The 21,739-nt window shown below is 38.0% G+C and overlaps 1 protein-coding gene across 1 annotated transcript in view; it reads right to left on the minus strand.

The window, feature by feature from the left end:
* The window catches only part of LOC113229846 (syntaxin-binding protein 5), a 352,330-nt gene extending 331,073 nt beyond the window's left edge, over positions 1-21,257 (minus strand). The window contains exon 1 of the mRNA XM_026463529.1: positions 20,994-21,257. Coding sequence (XP_026319314.1) covers positions 20,994-21,116 — 123 coding nt within the window. The 5' untranslated portion in view covers positions 21,117-21,257. The remainder of the gene's footprint in view (positions 1-20,993) is intronic.
* Between the last annotated feature and the right edge of the window lie 482 nt (positions 21,258-21,739).

A 21,739-nucleotide genomic window follows, 5' to 3' on the forward strand; every position in this document is an offset into this window, starting at 1 on the left:
TATTCAACTCTCTAGCCGCTCGCCATACAAATCTGGAATCGAAACGCTTCGTGCGAAACCTGGGAATATCCACAACTTAGAGGTGGAATCTCAGCCCACGTCTAGTTCCCCGACGGTCGAAAGGGGAAGGCGGAATCAAATTATGCAATTCCATCGCACTCTCCCCGTGATAAACCCTGTAGAATACCGATAAGCAGGCAACTTTATGGCGCTGTTCAAGGCTGTGCAGCTTCGCCTCAACGAATTCCGAGTCGCCTATAAGCCTTTTGGCACGCTTGTCGATTGAATCCAAGGTGGCCAGGTGGTATTTAGCAGAGCCAACCCACAAGTGACAGAAGTATTCCATACACGACCAGACTTGTGTTTGGTTTAGCTGAAGCAACTGTCCCGGTGTGAAGTAACGCCTCACCTTGCAAAGGATGCCAAGTTTCCTGGCTGCAGTTTTGGTCATGGACTCAATGTATATGCCGAAGTTCAGATTGGACGACGGACAGGTCCATTCCAAATAACTGGAAACGGTCGGCTATCGGTATGGATATATCACGAAAAGTCGGAGTCAGGTGAAAGGGACTCCGTTTTGTGGAGAATAGACACGCCTGCGTTTTGGTAGCATTAAATTTGACAAGATTGGCATCGCCCAAGTCGGAGACAGCCTTAAGTGTCAAATTCAAACGACTAACCATAGACTCTCGACAAGACTGGAATTCTTCTCCACTGACCCTTGCATTGGTCAAGTACCTGTCCACAACTGTGCTGTCATCAGCATACCCAAAGGCATCTGGAATTAACATATCATTGATATGCAGCAGAAAGAGAGTTGCGGACAGTAAGGAACCCTGAGGAACTCCACTGTCTCTTTCGCCCAATGTTAGCCTTCTAAGACCACTCGAATCGAACATCCACAGACGAAATCCGAAGTCCAATTGCAAAGATAAGTGGGAAGCCCATAAGAAAGAAGCTTGCTTAAAAGGCTTGCGTACCAGACCCTGTCAAAGGCTTTAGAAATGTCAAACGACACTGCAAACGCTTCGCCATGTCGTTTTATAGCCTCGCTCCATAGATGAGAGGCGTACACAAGAAGATCCCCAGTAGATAATTTCTTTCTTTTTTAATCATAACTTTAGAGCTAAGTCCAAACTCATGGTACCACGATTTCGTTTAACCGAGGTAAACGACTCTTTTATGGGGCTGTATACATTTTTAAATTGCGATTCCTGAATATCTATTTTTTTATTGAAAATTGATATTACAAAATTGAAGACTACCTGTTAGATAAAGATGTATGGAAAGACGACACGGCTCTAGTTTCCACACAAATCATAGCAGTTAAGTTTATTTGATAAGAGCAATCCCTAGAGTTTCTTGCTCGTTCTTCTCAGGGAAGTCAGCATAGCGAACGAGCAGTAGCTAAAAAGTGACGTTTTCAAGAGCAAAATTTTACCTATGGAATAAATGATTATTTGACTTTGACCGTACTTATTAATACGGAATCGGCTTGAGCCGGCGAGAAAAAACTTTAAATGATAATGTTAAAATTTTCAGCAAATTTCGATTTCTGATCAGTAGGTACACATTATACGTGCTATTAAAGAGAATTTATAATCTCTTCCTACGAGAATGTTTAGATCATAGTCGGCGGCGCTGGACCAAAGCAAGTTGAGAGCTTCACTCGTCTTCCAACCTTCTTCGGCGTGCAAGTTTCAACACGATGTTTTCCTTCACGTTAGGGTGCCTCATGGAATCGATTTCAGCCCGTCTGAAAATGCGAAAAGACGTTGCGCGTTTCACTTCCCCTGGAACGACGACGCAACGGCAACATAAAGCATTTTCTGATCGGCTTAATGCGATCCCGAATCGGTAAGCGTGGTGACTCCCTTAACGAGTGATAAGGCTATGAAATATTCACAAAAGTTTTTAATTTAAAAATGTATGTGTTGGGAATCGAACCTTCGATCTCTCAATTGAGAAGCAACCGTTCTTCTACTGGAGTACTACCACACACATTACACAATTATTTACACATGATTGAACTTATAATTGAAAAACACAAGATTCTAGAACATTTTCACCTTAACTAATTTAAATATGACAAATCTGAACACGAAACTGTAATTATTATGGATGAAATGACTACTTTCGCGCGTCATAAGCTCGACGATGAACATGTCAAGACAAGAATGTGGATGTTTAACATAATTTTCTCAATAACAAAGTATGTTTTGAGTAACATTGCTAGAATAAAAAGCACGAGTTTTCGTTACAAGGATAATTGGCCATGGCAAAAATATTTATAAGCCATGTCAAGGGCAAAGTATTGAGTGACTTGCACAATTCGTCTTGACGCAACTGAAAGAAATGAAAAGCCTTGATGAAGGCTTTGAAGGCTAATTTTAGTGGAATAAATGGTATTTGTATAGACGCTTTATAACTGAAATGAGTAAATACGTTCATTCAAGTGCGATGCGGCGCGCTAAGGATTTCATTATCGAGGGAAAGAATGTTTTCCACGTCTTTTACGAATCCAGAAGTAATTTGTGTAGTTTTTAACAAATACTTCATGGATGCTATCCCTATATGTATACTTTGATTTAAACTTCCACAATTTTCACACATTATTTGATTTTTAATTCGGGACTTTATCATGTATAAAATATATATTCATATTCAGGTAATTAAAATATGTTTGCAAGGCGAAAATTGAAAATCTTTTGTCTAATATATATATTGCTATCTCAGTAACTCCACTATTGGGTCAAATCCCTTTTTTATCCCGCCAATACCGCGGTACGTTCTACGCCAACGCCGACACCCCCTTTACGCTCTACATATATTCCGCCCACTGCTCCACTCTAAAATACCTCGGTATTACCTTGGATAGAGCCTTAATCTATAAACAGCACTGCATCAGCACCAAGCAGAAAGTGAACACTCGAAACAACCTCCTGCGCCGCGTTATATCTTGGAAGTGAGGAGCTTCGTAACAAACTTTGCGAACGACCGGACTAGCCCTTTCCTTTTTGGCTGGCGAATACGCCAGCCCAGTCTGCAGGTGTTCAGCACACACGCACCTGGTGAACACAGCAGTAAATGGCAGATGTCGAATTATTACAGACTGTCTAAAACCAACCCCTAACGGTGTGCTGTATCCGTTGGCTGGTGTTGCCTCTGGTGTGGCCAGCTCCCTGGAACGCTAAGAAAGAGACTGACCAGCAACACCGATTACACCATCACGTGCCGGTAATTCCGGGCTAAAGAGTCGTCATAGCTTCATTAAAAAACTATTCCCTCTGGATGGGAAAGTTAACCAGGCCCGAATAAGCCTGTGGAAGGAGAGATACCCCACGGCATTACTCATCCTGCTGTCGGAGCACCTCTTTCGGGCATGATCTACCTTGGCAAATTTGGAAGTCTCTAAATAAGCTGCGGACCCAAGTCGGTCGAAGCAAGGAGAGCATGCACGGGTGGGTTATAGCTCGGAGAACGCAAGTCTGTGTGGTATCTCTCCCCAGACTCGACACGCCAAAAAGATCTAATCCGTTCACAATCCGAAGACAATAAGGCGGACATCATTCTACGAGGCTCTAGACTTGATACAATCCCTAAATTAGATTAATGATACTGACGTGTTCAGAAACTCTGAATCGAAATTTCTGACATCGGCTGGTTACCGCTTGGAGCCGGTAACTGCCCGGAGCTCAGTGACCGTAATTCCGCGGCTTGGTTTTGGGCGGTAATTGACTCAACCCTTGTTGACTGTAGCTTACATGTTTAGTTATTGTTGCTATTAGTGTAAGTAAGTTGTACAATATTTTGCGTTTATTTAACTAGGAAAGCGAATAAACAATACAAAACAGTACCCAAGACAAAACATCACAAAACTTAAAACTGTAATTATACGAACTAAGCATTGCATTTGGTGACGTGAAGGACAACAGTTTTAATAGGCTAGAAAGGAATGAAATAGGTAACCTGAACAATAGTCATTCATTTAATCATTCTTATCGTATAATATGGTAATCGGTATAACTACGTAATGGCGTTCTATTATTTCTGTTGCAAATGAAGATTCAGTGCAGTAACCTTGCAAGAGCGTGGTCTGACTACAAATTACGACCATAAGATGTTACATAAAAGATAGGTAAGTTCTTTTGTATGCACTCCTTGGGGTGATTTCCATTTGTGAAATTACGCTAAATGAAAAATGTGAGCACCGTTCTTTTCAGCAATTTAAAGTTTTTTCAGAGATACCAACGTTTCGACCTCTTTACTGGCTGAGACTGGGGTAAAGTTATCAACCAGCTAAGTCTAATGTTGACGTAAACTAAATTTTTTTGAAAACACAAATATACGCATATTTATATTTTATCCAGCATTCATTAGAGAGCCATAAGCTTAAACAGATAACAAATAATTAAGAAATTCATAATCTCATTTAAACTAAAAATTAACTAGTGTAAAAACTAGTTTTTGAGGTTACTACTACAAAAACCCGCCATTTTTACGCGATTTAGATCCGAAAAAGGTTTCAGTCATGAAAATAATATTTTAAAAATGGAATGCATTGAGAGACACACGCGTCAAATGGATCTACGATTCAGCTATAGAGGTTACGAAGCAATTATTTGCCCTCGTTGCTATTCTGCCATTGACAATTATAAACACACACATACGCCTGACAAAATACTATAGTTTATATATATATATATAATAATCATAATACTCACGAATAGCACAACACGAAGGGCACATATTGTAAGAAAACCTTTAGGTTTTGTTTGAAGTGTTGTATAAAATCGTGTGAAATGTTCAAGAGTGCGTCGAGCATAACTAAAAAACTGGACGTATATAAGTCACTTACAAATTGAAACCTTGACCAACCCAAACACGTTTTTTTCGTGCATTACACGCTCATTTATATGTATATCCACATAATCTTACGCGTAATGTAATGTGTGAAAATCAATAAAATACGAAAAACAGTCTAGTTGCAATGTAACACGACTTCTATAGGCTGAATTCGTGTGCATAATATGATGGTAATCAGGCCGGGTAAACAAATAGAGTTCCAAATAGAGACATTTATGAGTCGAAAAAATAACTTTTTATACATGACAAAAAACGATTCGTTTTATTTGAAACCGTAAAAGCAATTTTCATTTATTAAAATTAAATATTATAATGCTAAATTTTACAACGCTTGGTTTCTGTCGGCGATGACGACGGAGCCGCTCGATCGCGTCTTACGTGCCTTACAATTTTTTCGCACACACGTTTATTTACTACAAAAATTTGTTACCAGCGTTTGTCATATAATATCCAGCCAGTCTCGACAAAAATAATAATTTCATATTGCAGTCCCAACTGCAATATTTACTATCGCCTGCTGCCTTAAAAGGCAATAACAAATTATTAAATTATCGAATTACTGTCATTCACAGTAAAAAATATTATCATCAAGTAGTCTATTGTGATAAGTTATCAAGCTCGTGTGACTCAATTTTACGGGGAAGTCTGTAACCTCAGATAAGCTTAAGAAGACGGATCATAGTAGTTACATAATAATATTGTAGACATTTATAACACTTTGTAGAGAGATAATGTTTTAGACTGTGCAAAATAAATCTGTCCCGCGCAGTAAAATTGTTTAAATACAAAAGGTTATTCTATCCTATGTGTAATCTAATAAAATGTGCTAAACAGAAATTGTAAGTTTAACACAAAAAAGCAAAAAAAAAAAATGGAGAAAGGTACGGAACTCGAGTCTGCTAAGAGTATTTTTTTTAGTCACTGTGTACACTTTCCAGTGTAAGCATACCTTTCCTCCTTCCAATAAAACAAGTCTTTCTAAAAAGCTGGATGAAAATGAATTTAACAAATTTGAATTGAAAATATGCTTTAATCACAAAAATCTTATTGTTTTAAAGAAAAAGGAACCGACTACAAACTTTGCTTTTAATATGTACGTACAAACTGAAACTAAAAATTTAACAATATGTTACCGGAAAGTGCGCGAAACCGGATTTAGCCCCTAGGTTGCCACCCTTAGAGGTGGAATATTTTCTTCAAATTTAAATGGGACCAAAACTGCGGTGGGTACCTCTTTTACAATAAAAAAAGAACCAACAAAATCAGTTCACAAATGCCTGAGTAACACACAATCACGCAAAAAAGTACAGTCGAATTGAGAACCTCCTTCTTTTGTAAAGTCGGTTAAAAATTATTCGAAAAATGACGTAGTTGCAGTTTAAAGATGAATTAATTTTTAAGAATATTTATAATAAAATAAAATAAATAAATAAAAATAAAATAAAAAGTGTTTATTTAAACCTAGTTCACTTAAACCTAGTTTACAGCAAGTTTGCTGGGGAACTTCATATAAGCAAAATAATTGCTTATGCTAGCAGACCCCGCTCTTCCATGTCAGGGTTCTATGTGAACAGGTAAGTACGACTAGTCAAGTTACAGAATCTATATAATTAATTAAATTAAAATTACAAAGAGAGTAACATCATTTGTGTGCGTGTACACACACAGTTCTTATACACTTTAAAACTAACTAAACATAGGTATTTAATTTTAAATATGTTTTGAATTTTCTCATTACATATTTGTTACTTTTTAAAGCTGATGGCTATGATCAATAATCAATAAATAATAATTGGTACATCAATAGCGTAATATAGTTCACAGAATGACTTATCTTTTCCAAATACGAAATAAATAATCAAGATGTGGCCGAATCCGAAAATCTAATTGGACACTAGTAAATAATAACGGAAATTCAACGACGTCACAGGGCGTTTGATTAATGGACACGGGAGTGATTTGAATTAATGAAATACATCAATATAAATATGATGGGTCGCGTCCCTATTAAATCTGGGTCACCAGTTCAGTGCTACTTTGGCATTGTCGCTGAGTTAGTTTCTACTTTCAGTTTTACTGTGGACGATTTATGTTTCAAAAAAAAAATTTGGAAATAGGGGCTGCCATTATCAGAAGATCGAAATCTTTGTATTAATAATTATAACAAACTAGTCGAGTAATTTCACATAAAAATAATTGAATATCAATTCAATAAAAGTTTAAATACAATGAATAGCGACATCTCTAGCCGGGGCTGGTAGCTGTAAAGGCATCTAACTGGGTGACGAAATATCATAGATTTCTCATAGATAGGCGCTACGGCTAAAAAGTCGTTGAAAATCCAAATACAAAGATACGACGCAAGCACATAGAAAAATTCGTGAGGTCCGCTGGTTCGTTCCGTGACTTAGCTGGTATAGCGTCTGGCACAGTATGCTAGAAGACGTCGGTTCGTATCCGGCCGGATCGAAGGAATTTTTTCTGAGTGTTCGATCTTTGTATTAATAATTGTAACAAACTAGTGGAGTAATTTCACATAAAAATAATTGAATATCAATTCAATAAAAAATTAAATACGTTAGTGTATTTAAAATAAAAGTTTCGTAATTAAGTAAAAATATAACAATTTCGTTCAATATTTCGCATTTTATTTTCAATCATTCTGGGGTTTCCGATAAACGAAGTTGAGGTAAATATACTTTACCTATTCGAATCTCTAATAAATAAATAGGTCGTAAGTAAAATTGAGTACATTGTATGTACTTATTTAATTTACAATCAGGTGTGCAAAAATTAATAGAATTTAACATTTGGTATATACAGTTAGTGACTTTTTAAATTAATATAAATTATTATTTGTAAATTCTAAATATACTTATTTTATTACTACAGAAGCAATGAGTCAAAACTGCCGCTGTAGCAATTTAATTTCAGTTGGTACCTAAACTAAATATTGAAAATGGCGAATTTGTCCTCTCGTAAGACTGGTAATAGTAATTAATAGATTCAGGGGTTACTTTGCGGCAGTCCATATTAATAAAAATGGAAGTAAATTACTTTGCTACTCCGCGAACCCTGAAGCGAAATGAGCTCGCTCAGAACGGTTCTGAGCATTCGTCGGCCGAGTGTCGAACCATCATCAACCAGGGGCCTTACCGTGAGCTCTTGTTACAGTTCAGTATAGGTTCGTAGCAACAAAAAGGCGGGATGGTGATATACACTTCACGTAGCGCTGTCTCACAACGATCCATTTTAGGTCCTAAATTGAATCGTGATAAGAGTTCATGGTAAGGCCCCTGGATGCCTTGTAGAGGCGAAACACGAGTCGGGTTTATTTTAGGGTGGGAAAATTAACTGCATGAAAAAAATGTTCAACACAAGCGCAGCAACTGTACACGACTGAACCTTCACCAGAGTCGCGGAGCAGCAGAGAGAGGTAATAGCAGTGGCGAGGGGTGCATATTTGAAGAAAAGTCGAGGTAGGGTTTTTGATGGGACCAAGTGAGCCAGCCGGTCAAGTCGTACGCCTGGCGGTAAGCGACACGTCTACCCATAGAAATTGCAATGCCAATCAAAGCTTTAATCACAAGATCTGAGAGGCACTATCACTGCGCCCGCAATCGTGAGACCTAAACTTAACAAGTACCATGTGCCTGTAGTTTCACCAGCGCCCTTACCCTTCAAAACAGGCACGTTTCGTTGAATGTCTACTTACTAGTTGGAGAAACCTCACAACGATAAACCTGTGAAGTCGTTTTGTTTCTGTAGCCATTAAAAAATCCGCCTATGTCGAGTTGTAATTCTGAGTGAAAACCATCCATCAACTGTTCTATGTAATTAATTTTCCGCTATTTCGTAATTGGCACAGGTTCGTCGTTCTCAGTTATCTCGCCGTTTGCAATCTTATTAATAGGCTATAATTGAATTACGAATAATAAAGTCGTACGAATCTTTATTTTTCAACAACAAAATAGCATTAAAAATTGAATATCTAGGACTTCAAGTCTTTTCATTCAACCTTTCTTGTCATGAAACCTGTTCATTACCATATTTTTCTTATATAACTTACATGAAATAGGTGCGTGTGCCACAGGGTCAAACCGTTGACCTAGCGAGAAGCTTGAGAAGCCAACGACCTAACTCGGAGCCTCCGTCCTCCGTCTCAGAACCGCTTTCTATGTAACTATATTGTCGTACATGTAATAAACAAACAAGCGCAAGAATCGTGTTTAATTTTTAATTTTTAAATGGCGAATACCCAAGTAAATTACAGTGAATTCAGCAATATTGAAATAAATCAGTTGATATTCAGCAACTGAGACGGCTACGCAAACAACACGAGTTACTTATTACATGAAAAATGAAGAAAACGTAGAACATCCAACAACAACATACACAGAGAGCAAATAAAACTAATAACGCCTTGACGTTACGGTCGGTTAAATCTTTTGTGCCCGTTGGCACAAATTGTTATAATCAATACACAATTATAACCGTAAATAATTATAACTTTTAACATTATGTCGTTCATCTTTTATTTATTTCGTGATTTTAAAAAATGTATTTTGTGCATCTCTGCGCGTAATTAGGCATTATAACAGTAATATCGATTTTTAGGTTTTCGCGAAATGAAAAAAAAACTATTTTTTCGGACCGATTAGCGTTGGTTTCTCAGATATAAGCTATTAGAATCCGAAAATATAGTTTCATTTTATTAAATTTGTTATGAAACGTTTTTAACTGAAACATAAAACAAATATGTGAAGCTGTTTATGTACCTTGAGCTCTAAAATGTGATTTTCTTATTTATTTATATATTTTATTATTTAGAATTTCTTAACTGCCTCCGTGGCCGAACGGTTACCATGCCACGGAACGCCACGGACTGCCACGCAGAGGTCCCAGGTTCGATTCCCGGGCCGGGAGAAATATTTGTATGACCTACATTTATTTCTCTCGTGAGTTTGGGTGTAATTTGTGGTAGTCTATGTGTGTGTCCATGGCACCCGCGACACAGGGTTTCCCTAGTGCGGGGCTATGTTGATGTATATATGTATATATAGAGTGGTGTACTTTTGAGGGAAAACAAGCATCTCATGGGCAAGTATCAACTTTCTCATTAAGGTAAAGAAGGTGCACGAGTACCTATTTGTAACAAATTAATTACATTTACCACCATTATTAAACGCGCGGTGAGTGAATTGAGAAACGTGATCCCGCTCTTCAACCGACGTACGACGGGCCTTCCGTAAATTCTATCAAAATATTAACAAACACTCTGAGTAAGCACCTGTACCATTTCATTAAAGAGATATCTCATTATTTTCGAGCATCAGCACTCGGAAGTTTTCTCCAGGAGAGTTTGATGTTTGTTTTTAGCTTTTAGGCTAATGTGCCACTTCCAAATTTGGAGCTTTTAATGAATCAGATTCCCTTTGCCATGTTCTGGATCTAATTTATTACTTTTTCGACTTTAAAAAAGGAATAACTTATTACGTTAACGTCAGCGCATCGATTTTTTAACCTCAATACTAAGTTATACTTAATGGCTATTTAGACTTTCACTTAAATCCTAAATTAATGGGTTGATTGTTTAAAGCTGGAACAATATAAAGTTAAAATCTTCAACAATGATTACCGATAAATGAAAAGTGTATAGGATGCTTCGAAATTATAAAGTTTACAAGAGGAGTAAAAAATAAAAATGTATAAACATTTTCGTTAATCTTTTTATTTTAATTATTAATACAAAGATCGAACACTCAGAAAAAATTCCTTCGATCCGGCCGGATTCGAACCGACGTCTTCTAGCTTACCGTGCCAGACGCTATACCAACTAAGCCACGGAACGTACCAACGGACCTCACTAATTGTTTTCTATGTGCTTGCGTCGTATCTTTGTATTTGGTTTTTTCAACGACTTTTTTTAGTCGTAGCGCCAGCTATGAGAAATCTCTGAAAGTTTTATCACCCAGTTAGATATCTTTACAGTTACCAGCCCTGGGGAGAGATGTCGCTATTCACTGTATTTTAATTTTTTATTTGTTCGATCGAAGAAAGTTTTTCTGAGTGTTCGATCTTTGTATTAATAATTATAACACACTAGTGGAGTAATTTCACAAAAAATATAATTGAATATCAATTCAATAAAAATTTAAAATCTTTTTATTTTTTTATTTATGTAAACATCCCATTATTTTTTGAGAATATGACAAGTTAAAATCAAAAGAACTTGAAAACAGAACCCAAAAACGTCAACAGTTATTTTTTACTACAATTTTTTACGGCCTTTCTCTCCCGATGTATCAAATTACAATCTTTTCCAAAAATATAAGTACAAACCTATTGAAAGACTAAAAAACAAACGATCAACGAGCAAGCTTCAAAGCAAATGACACCAAACACTATTATCCATTCTAACAGATAAGCAAGCACATTGTCGACCACACTGATATAATGTTCACAGATATTAGTGTGCTTCGTGCGTGGTATAATAATCCGTCAAATATTAATATAATAGTCCATTATAATGAATACAATGCTAGTACAGGAATTCGTTCAGTGACAATAACGTGTGATATCAAGGCGACGGTTTCATCAAACAGAATTGTGAATGAATTGAACAACCTTCGACTATCTATACAAAATCAACAGACTAGTAACTCGTCGTTATTGATAATTCACAATAAACGGAGCTATTAATCAAACAACTATACAGGTAACAATATAAGAATATTACCATTACTGAATTCAACAAACTGAGGCAGCCAGAGCAATTGTATCATTTTACCCCTACCTTAACAGGAAATTAGAAGTAAACAAAGCAAAGACCAACTTATGGAAATTCCACCCGTTCGAACTTACTGTCAACTTCATTTAAAACGAGCGGCGATTTCACACTGTCACGGAGCCCGGGTTGTTTCCCTGCAAGCTTGCAAACTATCCGCAAATCCTCTGGAAATATGACCAAGCAATTATTTGTTATTATGGCACTGATGGACTTGGAATTCTCAGAAATGTCATTAATTAAGACGTCATGTGCCTTGGATTAAAGAAAGACACTTTTTGATCATAAACTCTCCTTTGTCAGTCCCTCATTGCTCAGAATCGTGCATTCGTGCAAATTTCCCTCCGTCTTCGGCAAAGCGAAATGCTAGACGCACCGGTCTTTTAACTACTTAGTCACACTATCGTTGTGAATTTAGTCCTCTTGTATCATAAACAATAAAAACTAAAAGTGACAGTAAATGTGACTCGAGAGCTAAAGCGTAACCTATAACAGACAAGTTGAACGTGTTAACCAAAAGGAAATTACAACACTAAAAAAACAAATATTTATATTGGAAACCATCTTAGAGTCATCCGTGAAATGAATCTTTCTTATTAGCTCCTATATACAGAGCCATAAAAACTATACTGACCGCTCGCATAGAACAAAGGATTCACCACTGTCTACGCCTAAACCAACTAGTTAACTAAAGACCCCTGTAATCTCCAGAACCCCAAATAATCCCACGGGACTCGATGGGTAAACGAATCAGGGCGAGTTGACCCAAATACAACCTCCGTAGCAAATTGATGGCGAATTATGGACCGGCCAGTTATTAAATTTCACAAGTTTGAAATGTTGTTAACGAAGTTAGGAGTCTGTTGTAGGTTATTTCACTCGTTTTGCATATTTTTAGAACAATGGCACATTACGCAGAAATAAATGTAAAAATGTCAACGAAGTATAAAGCAAAATTGGACTGGATAGAGCAGGCACAATGCACACACAAAAGGCACAAGGTTTGTACCGAGGATGTACATAGGGTGCACTATGAGTTTCCGGAACTGGCCACTTACATAAACAATATTTAAAAAGTCATTACAACATTTGAAAATGGAACTCTTTGGCTGTAGAATACGGTTTGTTTCATCTGACTGTCACTTGTTTTTACATTGTGGCGTCATTTTAGAAATTGGTTGTCTACATCACAATGGATTTAACTCGTGAAATTTTCGTAATATGATTTTCTACGACTTTAAGCGTAATTTAACAGCTCAGCGGAGCTTCGCTCGGCTTTAAACTGCTTTTGGCGATGAAGCACCATGCAAGACGACTATTAATAGCTGGTTTGCAGAATTCAAATCTCAGTGACGGATTTCGTCGTCGTGTCGTGTCGTCGTCGACAACAAAAACATTGATGCTGTGCGCCGTATGATCAAAATAGAATTTCGGGAATCTGTAGGCATAGGCATGAGTCAAATACAATCAATACTAACAAACATTTGGGCGTGTTAAAGCTGTGCTCTCGGTGGATCCCACACAATTTCACTGAGGCTCAAAAAACGGATCGCGTCACTTGGTGCATTGCCATGCTTACCAGATTCAACGAAGGGGTGTCAAATTTGGTGAGGGACATAGTAACAGGTAACGAAACATGGATTTAAGGTTACGATCCCAAAACAAAGCAGCAATCGAGCGTATGGGTCTTTCGAGATGAGCCGAAACCAACCAAAGTGGCGCGCGTGCAAAGTGCCTCTAAGCGGATGATTGCTTCTTTATTAAATAAAACTGGACACGTGGCTACTGTTGCTTTGGAGAATCGTTGTACCGTGAATAGTGATCGGTACACGGCCATTTGTTTGCCGGAAGTTATTCACAAACTCCGTAAAAATAACCGTAAACGCCATATCATCTTGCACCACGATAATATCAGTTCTCACACGGTTAGACAGACAAATGAATTTTTGAAGGTGAACAACGTTGACCTTATGAGCCGTCTCGCGTGCAGTCCCGACCTGGCACCTTGTGACTTTCATTTATTTCCAAAAATTAAGAACCAGTTACGCGGTCAACGATTTTCATCACCTGAAGAGGCTGTCGAAGAGTACGAAAAATATGGCCCAGAGATTGTCACGGAGTGGCATAAATGTTTTCAAAATTGGTTCATTCGTATGAAAAAGTGCATTAACGCTAACGGAGACTATTTTGAGAAACAATAAATTAATTTCTGATCATTATTTCTGATTAGTATTTTTTTCTTATTCATTCCGGAAACTTATAGAGCGCCACACGTATACCTGTGGAAATATGCAATTGCCTTGACTAAATACACAGACTAAACACAAATCCTATGATATACCAACCAATTAACCAAATTAGTTCTTTAGATACCAACCTCTCTTTCTTTTCCCTTCTATCCTCCTCTCAATTATCACTTTCACAAATTCGTCATTACGTAACAAATGTCCAAACATTTTCCCCCTTCTCCTCTCTATTGCATTTAAAAGACTTCTCTCCTCTCCAACCCTTTCGACTTCCTCTCTTGATGTCTTTTCAATCCATTTTATTTTTTCCATTCGCCTCCAGCACCATATTTCAAATGACTCCAATATCTCTCTGTCTTTTAATGTTACTGTCTATGTCTCGCATCCATGCAGTCTAATGCTCCAGACATAGGTTTTGATGAATCTTTCAATTGTATAGGTATTTTAGGAGTGAAAGTGTGTTCTTTATTATGGGCTCTGTTTTGCTATTGCGATTCTAGTCTTTTATGTCAGTGGTACATTTGGAATCTTCTGTGACAACACTTCCAAGATATTTGAAATGTATTACGTGGTCTACTGGAAAGTCATTTATTTTGATAGGTATAATTTTGGAAGGATGTTTTGCAGTTACTAATACTTTGGTCTTATTTTTGTTAATCGTCAAATTAAATTCCTTGAAAATTATATTCATCTTATTGAGTAGGGCTTCCAATTTATTTCTGTTTTCTATAACTACAGCTAGAAGTCCGAATGTCGTATAGTGAACAAATAAAAAAGAAGATCAAAGTGAACAGCTGTAAAGAGGTCAAAGAACTGGTTATGAACCGTGAGGAGTGGAGAAGGCTACACCGACAAGAGTCTAGCTGTTATATAATATGATGAGATACCAACCGTCCTTTTATAGAACGTAATAAAAAGTTGTAATAGCAGTTTTCCTGTTAGTATCTATATCCTTACGACGTTGAGTTTTACTGCTGCCTCGGCTTGATATCTGCTATTTCGACAACATTTCCAAACTCCTCTGCTAATAGCGATTTCTTTGTAATATATCAAGTACCTTCATAAATTTTGTTCGCGTAAGTGTTCCTAGATAAAATCCGTTAAAACTATTAACTATTGTCCAGAGTCACAGTGAAAAGTCTGAGACAACAGATAAAGGAATTTCAAATATAAACTTTTCCGATCTAGTGTATAATAATTCCTAGGTTGTTCTACGCATTTCTCCCAATAGCCAATCTTGTGAATTCCTTCTCTCGGTCTTTGCAGGAGAAACCACTAACAGAGATCAATCTCTGAAGCTGTCTTTTAAAAATAAGTGTCAATCGTAATAAATGAACACAGTAATTGAGAATGATCAACAAAAAACACTTGTCTGCATGTCCACATAATTAAATGATTCACTAAGGCCGAGCAAACGCGATAGTGGGACAATCTTGTGGATACTATGCGAGTATTATCTTCCGTGCTTTTATTTATGTAAGAGAGATAAATATAATATAAACATTTGTCGGTTTTGTCTGACTTTGACCTGCATTATTATCAGATGAATATAAAAGTTCCTTCCTGCAACGATCTTACCAAATCACAGAAATGTTGCATTTACATTAATTCACTCTTCGTTATGTACACAGTTGTTATTAAATGAAAATTTATATTTATTCACTTATTGTGACATACACGATAAACTATAAAACAGACACGTCGAGGTAAATAAACATTAGTTTTCCCGTTCATTTGAATACGTGTACCTACTTACTCAAAAGACACGTTTACATGAGACGCTGAAACGACGTCTCAACATGTAGTACTTTTAATACGTAGCTATTAATATTAACATCACTTATTCCATCTAAAGCATAAGATGACAATGTCAAGGATTGATGGATGAGGTCATTACATTCGTGATCATCCATTTGTTAAGTTAAACCATTTTAGTCTGACGGAAGTGCTCCGGTTTAGTTGTGTTTTTAGATAAAAGGAAAGTGTAATTAGTACGTATTTCATCGTAGGTATTTCATCCCGAGACCGAAAAAAAAGGAAGAAAACATACCATTCGGTCGCTGAGGCTCATTAGACGTTAATAAAGAACTAGGTAGACCTATACAGTTTTATTTTTACTTTAGCGACGGACCTCAGAAGTTTCTAACTATCGATATAAGAATGAACCATTATTCTATGATTCTTCAAAATTAGATTGTACGGAAAGTAAATACGTTCAAATTTTCATTTTCCTCTAATAATGAAACGATAAGAAATCATTCAATTATTTGATCATTCCCAAAGTTGAAAATAGCCAAAATCGTATCATATTATTCACTCGGTGAATGGCTACTGGTAAGATGACACATCTTTATACGAATAAACTTTTAATGCGCGCACCTAGACCGGTTTTTGCGCAATCAAAACTTAAAATGTTTTGTGGTTTTTAAACCCGTTTCGAAGAAACAGCATTTTTAGGCCGAAAATCTCAAAGGCATGTATCATGTAGCGCTTTTTTCGTGATGAAAAAGAACAAACACATCGAGGAGCATAAAAATAGTTATTTGTTATGCAAAGCTGCAAAGTTGTGGCTTGGCGCGAGTGCTTGTATTGAAACCTGAGCAAGCGAGGGATGCTAAGAATCGCTTCCCTCGTTGCTCAAAAATAGATTCCTGAGCGTAGCGAAGGTTTAAACACACGAGACACAAAACAACTTTGCTACTGAACGAAACACACAACTTTTCACCTCACTATAGCGAGGAAAATGGCAGGTGGAAGAAAAGCAGTTGAACTATAACGAATCTGTTTTGATCAACAAAATTAGTTATCGTTGTCAATTTAACGTCAACAATAATAATAATAAAATATACCAGTGGATTTATATTACATAGGTAAATAATGTACGACAAATCGCGTGGCTGAACGTGTCCTTGGTTCCTTTTTTCATCGAAAGAAAAAGTTAGGTGCGCCGCAGCCCATCGTCAAGTTCGAATTTCAAAAACCTTTTCCACGCTAGCGTGGAAAAACGCTTTTACGCGCAGATTTCTAATGAGAAAGAAACAATTTCTGAGCTACTGAAGTGAAAAGGAAATTTTGTCGTTAATCGCACTCGTACTTAAGTAATGACAAATTTTAAAAAAAGTGTGCTATCAAGAGTACATCAAGTCTGACGTTTCGGACCACATTTATCGTAAACTTCGTATTTAAATGTTACTTGTCAAGCTTGACTTGGTCTCGAGCTTGTACAATACCGTGCGCGGCGCGCATCTTGTTCCCAAACAACATGCGCGCCGCGCCGTAGATAAACTCGACCGACAAAAAATAGGCGTGGCGAAAATTTGTCTTATTAAGAAGTATTAGCTTCTTCGTTCATCATTTGTGTATTTCTATACAACAATTCCGTACAATTAGAATGAATTACGGAACGTCTACGAAAGTATTGGAACTTGGATTGAATTTTAGAGCGCTCATTTTTATGTGATCGCTATAAAACACAATTATTTAAGTTGATTATTTTTAGCAACAGCGCAGCGCTTACATATCAGTCAAAGCGTTTATTAAAGTGACAATGGCGTTGAAATTGTATACCATGCAAACGTTGATTTAAACAAGGTTTTAACATCTCAAAAATATATGCCACGCCGATTTCACGCCGATCACGCTGCCACCGCCGATCGAAAATCTGTCAGACGGATCCGCCGGTGATTTTACCATCGGCGCACATCGTTAACAATCATCTTAGGCTATTGCAAACCTTTTTAATAAGAATTAACATAACCTTTGGTTGTTTCAAAATACGGTCTGAAAAATGGTTTGTTTGAAAAAAAAAACTTTAGTGATATAAATCCGAACAGATAGTTTCATTTGTAATTTGAACCAATCGCGCAAACTTCAATTCACACGATTAATATAACAAATGCCTCTCATCGACCAACACGACAATAACACCAAGTGTATATATACATATTGAGCTATCGTAGAACAGGTGGTGTCGGCAACTTAAGTAAGCAGCTCTCTCTATTCACGACATTATGTTTTCGCTTGCTATTAGCCATTTATTCTCGATGTTATAGTTTCCTGAGGTAGTAGAGTAAGTACAATATGCATACTTGCATTGGTTCTTTCTCCGCTTTTACTGAATACCTTTCTTTTTATTTCAATGCAAGGAAAGATAATAATACGCCTGAATAAAGCTTACATAGATGTTAATAATTTTCTTTCTATTCTAAAACTATAAATCCCAAATTGACTATGATACCTCGTGGCTTTTTACTATTCTATATTACCTATATTTCTAAAGAAAAGCACTGCGCATGCAAGATAATTAAACATAAATTCAGAATCTTAAGAAGACGTAAATAGAAGTGAAAACCGACGAAGGCACGGGTCACTTTCCGCTAAAAGGATGTTATCTCAGCAAGATATACTAATGAAACGAAATATCATGATATTATATTTATGAGGAAACAAATTATTTACAATCGCAGGGCCACGTTTGAGGTTAAACTGAGACGTAATCGTCATTTAGTTGTGTGGCATTGTATTTTCCTTTTATCGACGGCGCTAACTAACCGAACACGACCTACCTAATACGCCATTGATTTATGGCTGCTATTCTCTGTTATAGCTATTTCAAATAGTGTTTTTTCTATGTTCTTACCATTATTGTACAGTGCGTGGGTGAGTGGCCTAATGTTAATTTAGGTGTTTTTATTTTTCGAATTGTGTTAATATTTATCATTGAAGACATCAAATGAATTGTATCAATGTACGGTGCTAGTTACTTGTTCAGAAATATAGGTGTTCTGATAAGTAAAATTATTTATACATACTAACTAATCTCTAATTAATCATCGAAGACATCGATAACGCCAACTTATATTGATTCAAGTCATCTTGTTTATTTAAATTTAACGTTTATACAATAAATATGTGCCGGCAACTCGTTTCAGCGTCAAATTTTAAGAATTTCAAGATTGACTCATATTATCCTGGTTCCCGGCAATGTTTTTCTTGTCCCGGCACTCAGAAACTCGCCGGCAATTAGTTTGTCCATGTAATTTAGAAAATTAAGATTGAGGACGGAAACTTTTGAAAGCTTTCTTCTGTCGTGATTGTGCAAGTCAATAAGATCTGGGTCTATAAAAACGTTAGTGTTATTCCGACTCTCCAGCTGCCTCTTCCTGCCTAACGCAAGAAAAAAATATTTTTTATGTAATGTACGCGTGTTTATTCAGATTTTTCGGCCACGTTTGTGTTTTTCATAGTAACGCAGGCTAAAGTTATTGCTTTTTGTGCTCGGGCGCGCATCCAAAGAACATCATTGACTTCATATTACATTTTCATTGTACTTAACTTAGTACTCTATCAAAGAAACGTTGTATTATAGTGTCACAGTGCATATAATTGTTATGTCAATTATGTAGGTATGTGCAATGATAACAAATACGATAGTTACTCATTGCAGACTAATTAGTCACAAACTTACAAATAATTACAAATGTTTCAACGTATTACCAGCCGACGCTAGATGTGTGTCTAATGTTAAAAGTCGAATGTGTATAGGGAATCTGAACGTTTCTTCTTTAATTACGTGTATAATGAAACTGACCTACATCCTTGTTAATACTTTCATTTTCAATAGTAGAATTACACTACAAGAACTCAGATACGTAAATAATATTTAGCTGACTTTCGGTGCAGTCAATAAAAGATGCTGTACGGTTTACGTACAAGGTCTTTTTTGTGCTGCGCTTGCGGCATACTTTTGGGGTCAGTTTTATTTTAGGTCAATATATTTTTCATTGACGACATTACGCAGTCGCGATTGGTCACATTAACATTCATTATAACTTGTGTATTTTTATTTTTCGTTCGATCCCGCTCGAAGGACGGAAATGTTATAGCCTTAGACGTCTCGGTTTTAGTTAGCTCAGCTAGTTGTAGATAGGGGTAATTTGACACACAATCGCGAACACAAAAAATGTAAAGATTTATTGAATGTTAAAAATACACAAGTTATAATAAATGTTAACGTGACCAATGCCGACTGCGTAAGCGTCAACTAATATATTGAACTAAAATAAATTGGCTGGGCCAATAACATGCCGCAGCACAAAAAGACCTTGTACATACGTAAACCGTTCAGATGCTGTTTTCTGCCATTCTTGAGAGAAAACATAAACGGTAAGTAAGTAAAATACAGTAAAACTACAGATCTGTATCTGGTCATCTTTTATGTTATTTTTTTTCGTAAATTAATTTTGTACAAGTTATTTAACGCGTACGAATTCTTCAATCGCAATGGAGGACTCAATTTTTTCTCCTCCTTTTCTCTCATACGTTCAACAACCTCGTGACGACTAAAACGGGAATGCCAACATTTTACGTTTGATTGATTAAATATTTGACCTTCAGTCTGCGGTTCTGTTTTCAATTTATTTTGTCAATAAATGTTAATCAGACAGTGTCTGTATCGTCGCTATCAGCGCCACAAAGGTTGAAGGCATTATTGAGTGCAGTCTTATCTAATCTGTTATCGGCCAATATGATCACTATCCCGCCCACGAGTCGCGCTCGCCGCCGGCTCGCCGCAGCCGCCGAAAACAAACACGCAATGAGCCTAAATAACAATTACGCCAGTGTCGTTGTCCACGCTCCGGACAAGCCATCATTACGGCGGCGGAGCGCCAAAGCAAAATATGTTTAAATGGTAACAGACAAGATGGTCAAGGTTGCATACTGACGTAAGCACGCAGCGGCACCCACGAATCGCCGCTTCACGTGGCTTAGCGCTAAAACCTTCGATTTCCCATATGAAGCGACAGGTACGCGACCTAAAAAAATTTAAAGAACATTACGCAAAAACCTGATGCTGCAGAGGCAGCAAATCAACGAATCTACGGCAGATTGTTTTGGTGGTCGTGTCAACGTTCTCGATAGTTTACAGTACACAATCGAGTGCAAGCGAGCACGAGAGCACCTGAGCTGGTTTTATAAATACGCCACCAGTGGAGCGTAGAGAGCGCCCCGCCCGCGCCGCGCCCCGCGAGCCTCCGTGCTGTGCCATTATCTGCGGGACCTTGGGCCGCGCGCGCCGTGCGATAAACACTCACCTTTTTGATCTGGAAATGGTCGGGACGCAGCGTCTCCTGGATTTCCTGCTCCACGCCGCGAGGCGCCGCCTGCACGGAGCTGCGGAACCCGTCGAGCACCCCCTTGAAAGTAAACTTCTTCATCGCGAATCGGTTGAAGCGCGGATCCTTTGTCCGAGGGCCGCTGTCGCCGGCCCCGGCTACATCACAGCCGTCCGCCGCGGTCCGCTCGCCGGTTTTGGCGGAAGGAGGGTCGGTCGCTCCCGCGCTTCGTCGTCGCTACTGCGCAGCTGTCGTCGCCGCTCGTTGCCGCCCCGGGCCGCCGCCGACGCCGACACGCGGTCACGCCGACGATCGACGAAAACTAGGCGAGGCACCGCCTCCGGAATGTACGGCAATGCAGTGCCGCTGAGAGATCGATAGCGGACGAGAGCCACGCGCACGCTCGCAGCTTGCTGCGCTGTCACACCGCCGTCACAGCCGCCGCGGAGACGGACTCACCGCCACTGGCCGGAGAGAGCGCGTCGCAACCAACCGATGCTTACCGCCGTGCTCGGAAAAGAGACGAACGCATGTTGCGCATGGAGGCGGAGACCTCGCGGAGGAAAAATTACAGCTGATAGCTGGTTTCACGCGTCGCCGCCAGAAGGCGCGCGCCACGTAAACATTGGCGTAGGTACGTGACGTTTATCAGCTGTCATCTGTCAAGCCGGTGCCTAATTTGTCAAAAAAACCATAACAAATATTTTCGATATCAATTTTTGCTG

Source organism: Hyposmocoma kahamanoa, unplaced genomic scaffold (genome assembly GCF_003589595.1).
Source record: "Hyposmocoma kahamanoa isolate Upper Pololo Valley unplaced genomic scaffold, ASM358959v1 62, whole genome shotgun sequence".
Taxonomy (NCBI): domain Eukaryota; kingdom Metazoa; phylum Arthropoda; class Insecta; order Lepidoptera; family Cosmopterigidae; genus Hyposmocoma; species Hyposmocoma kahamanoa.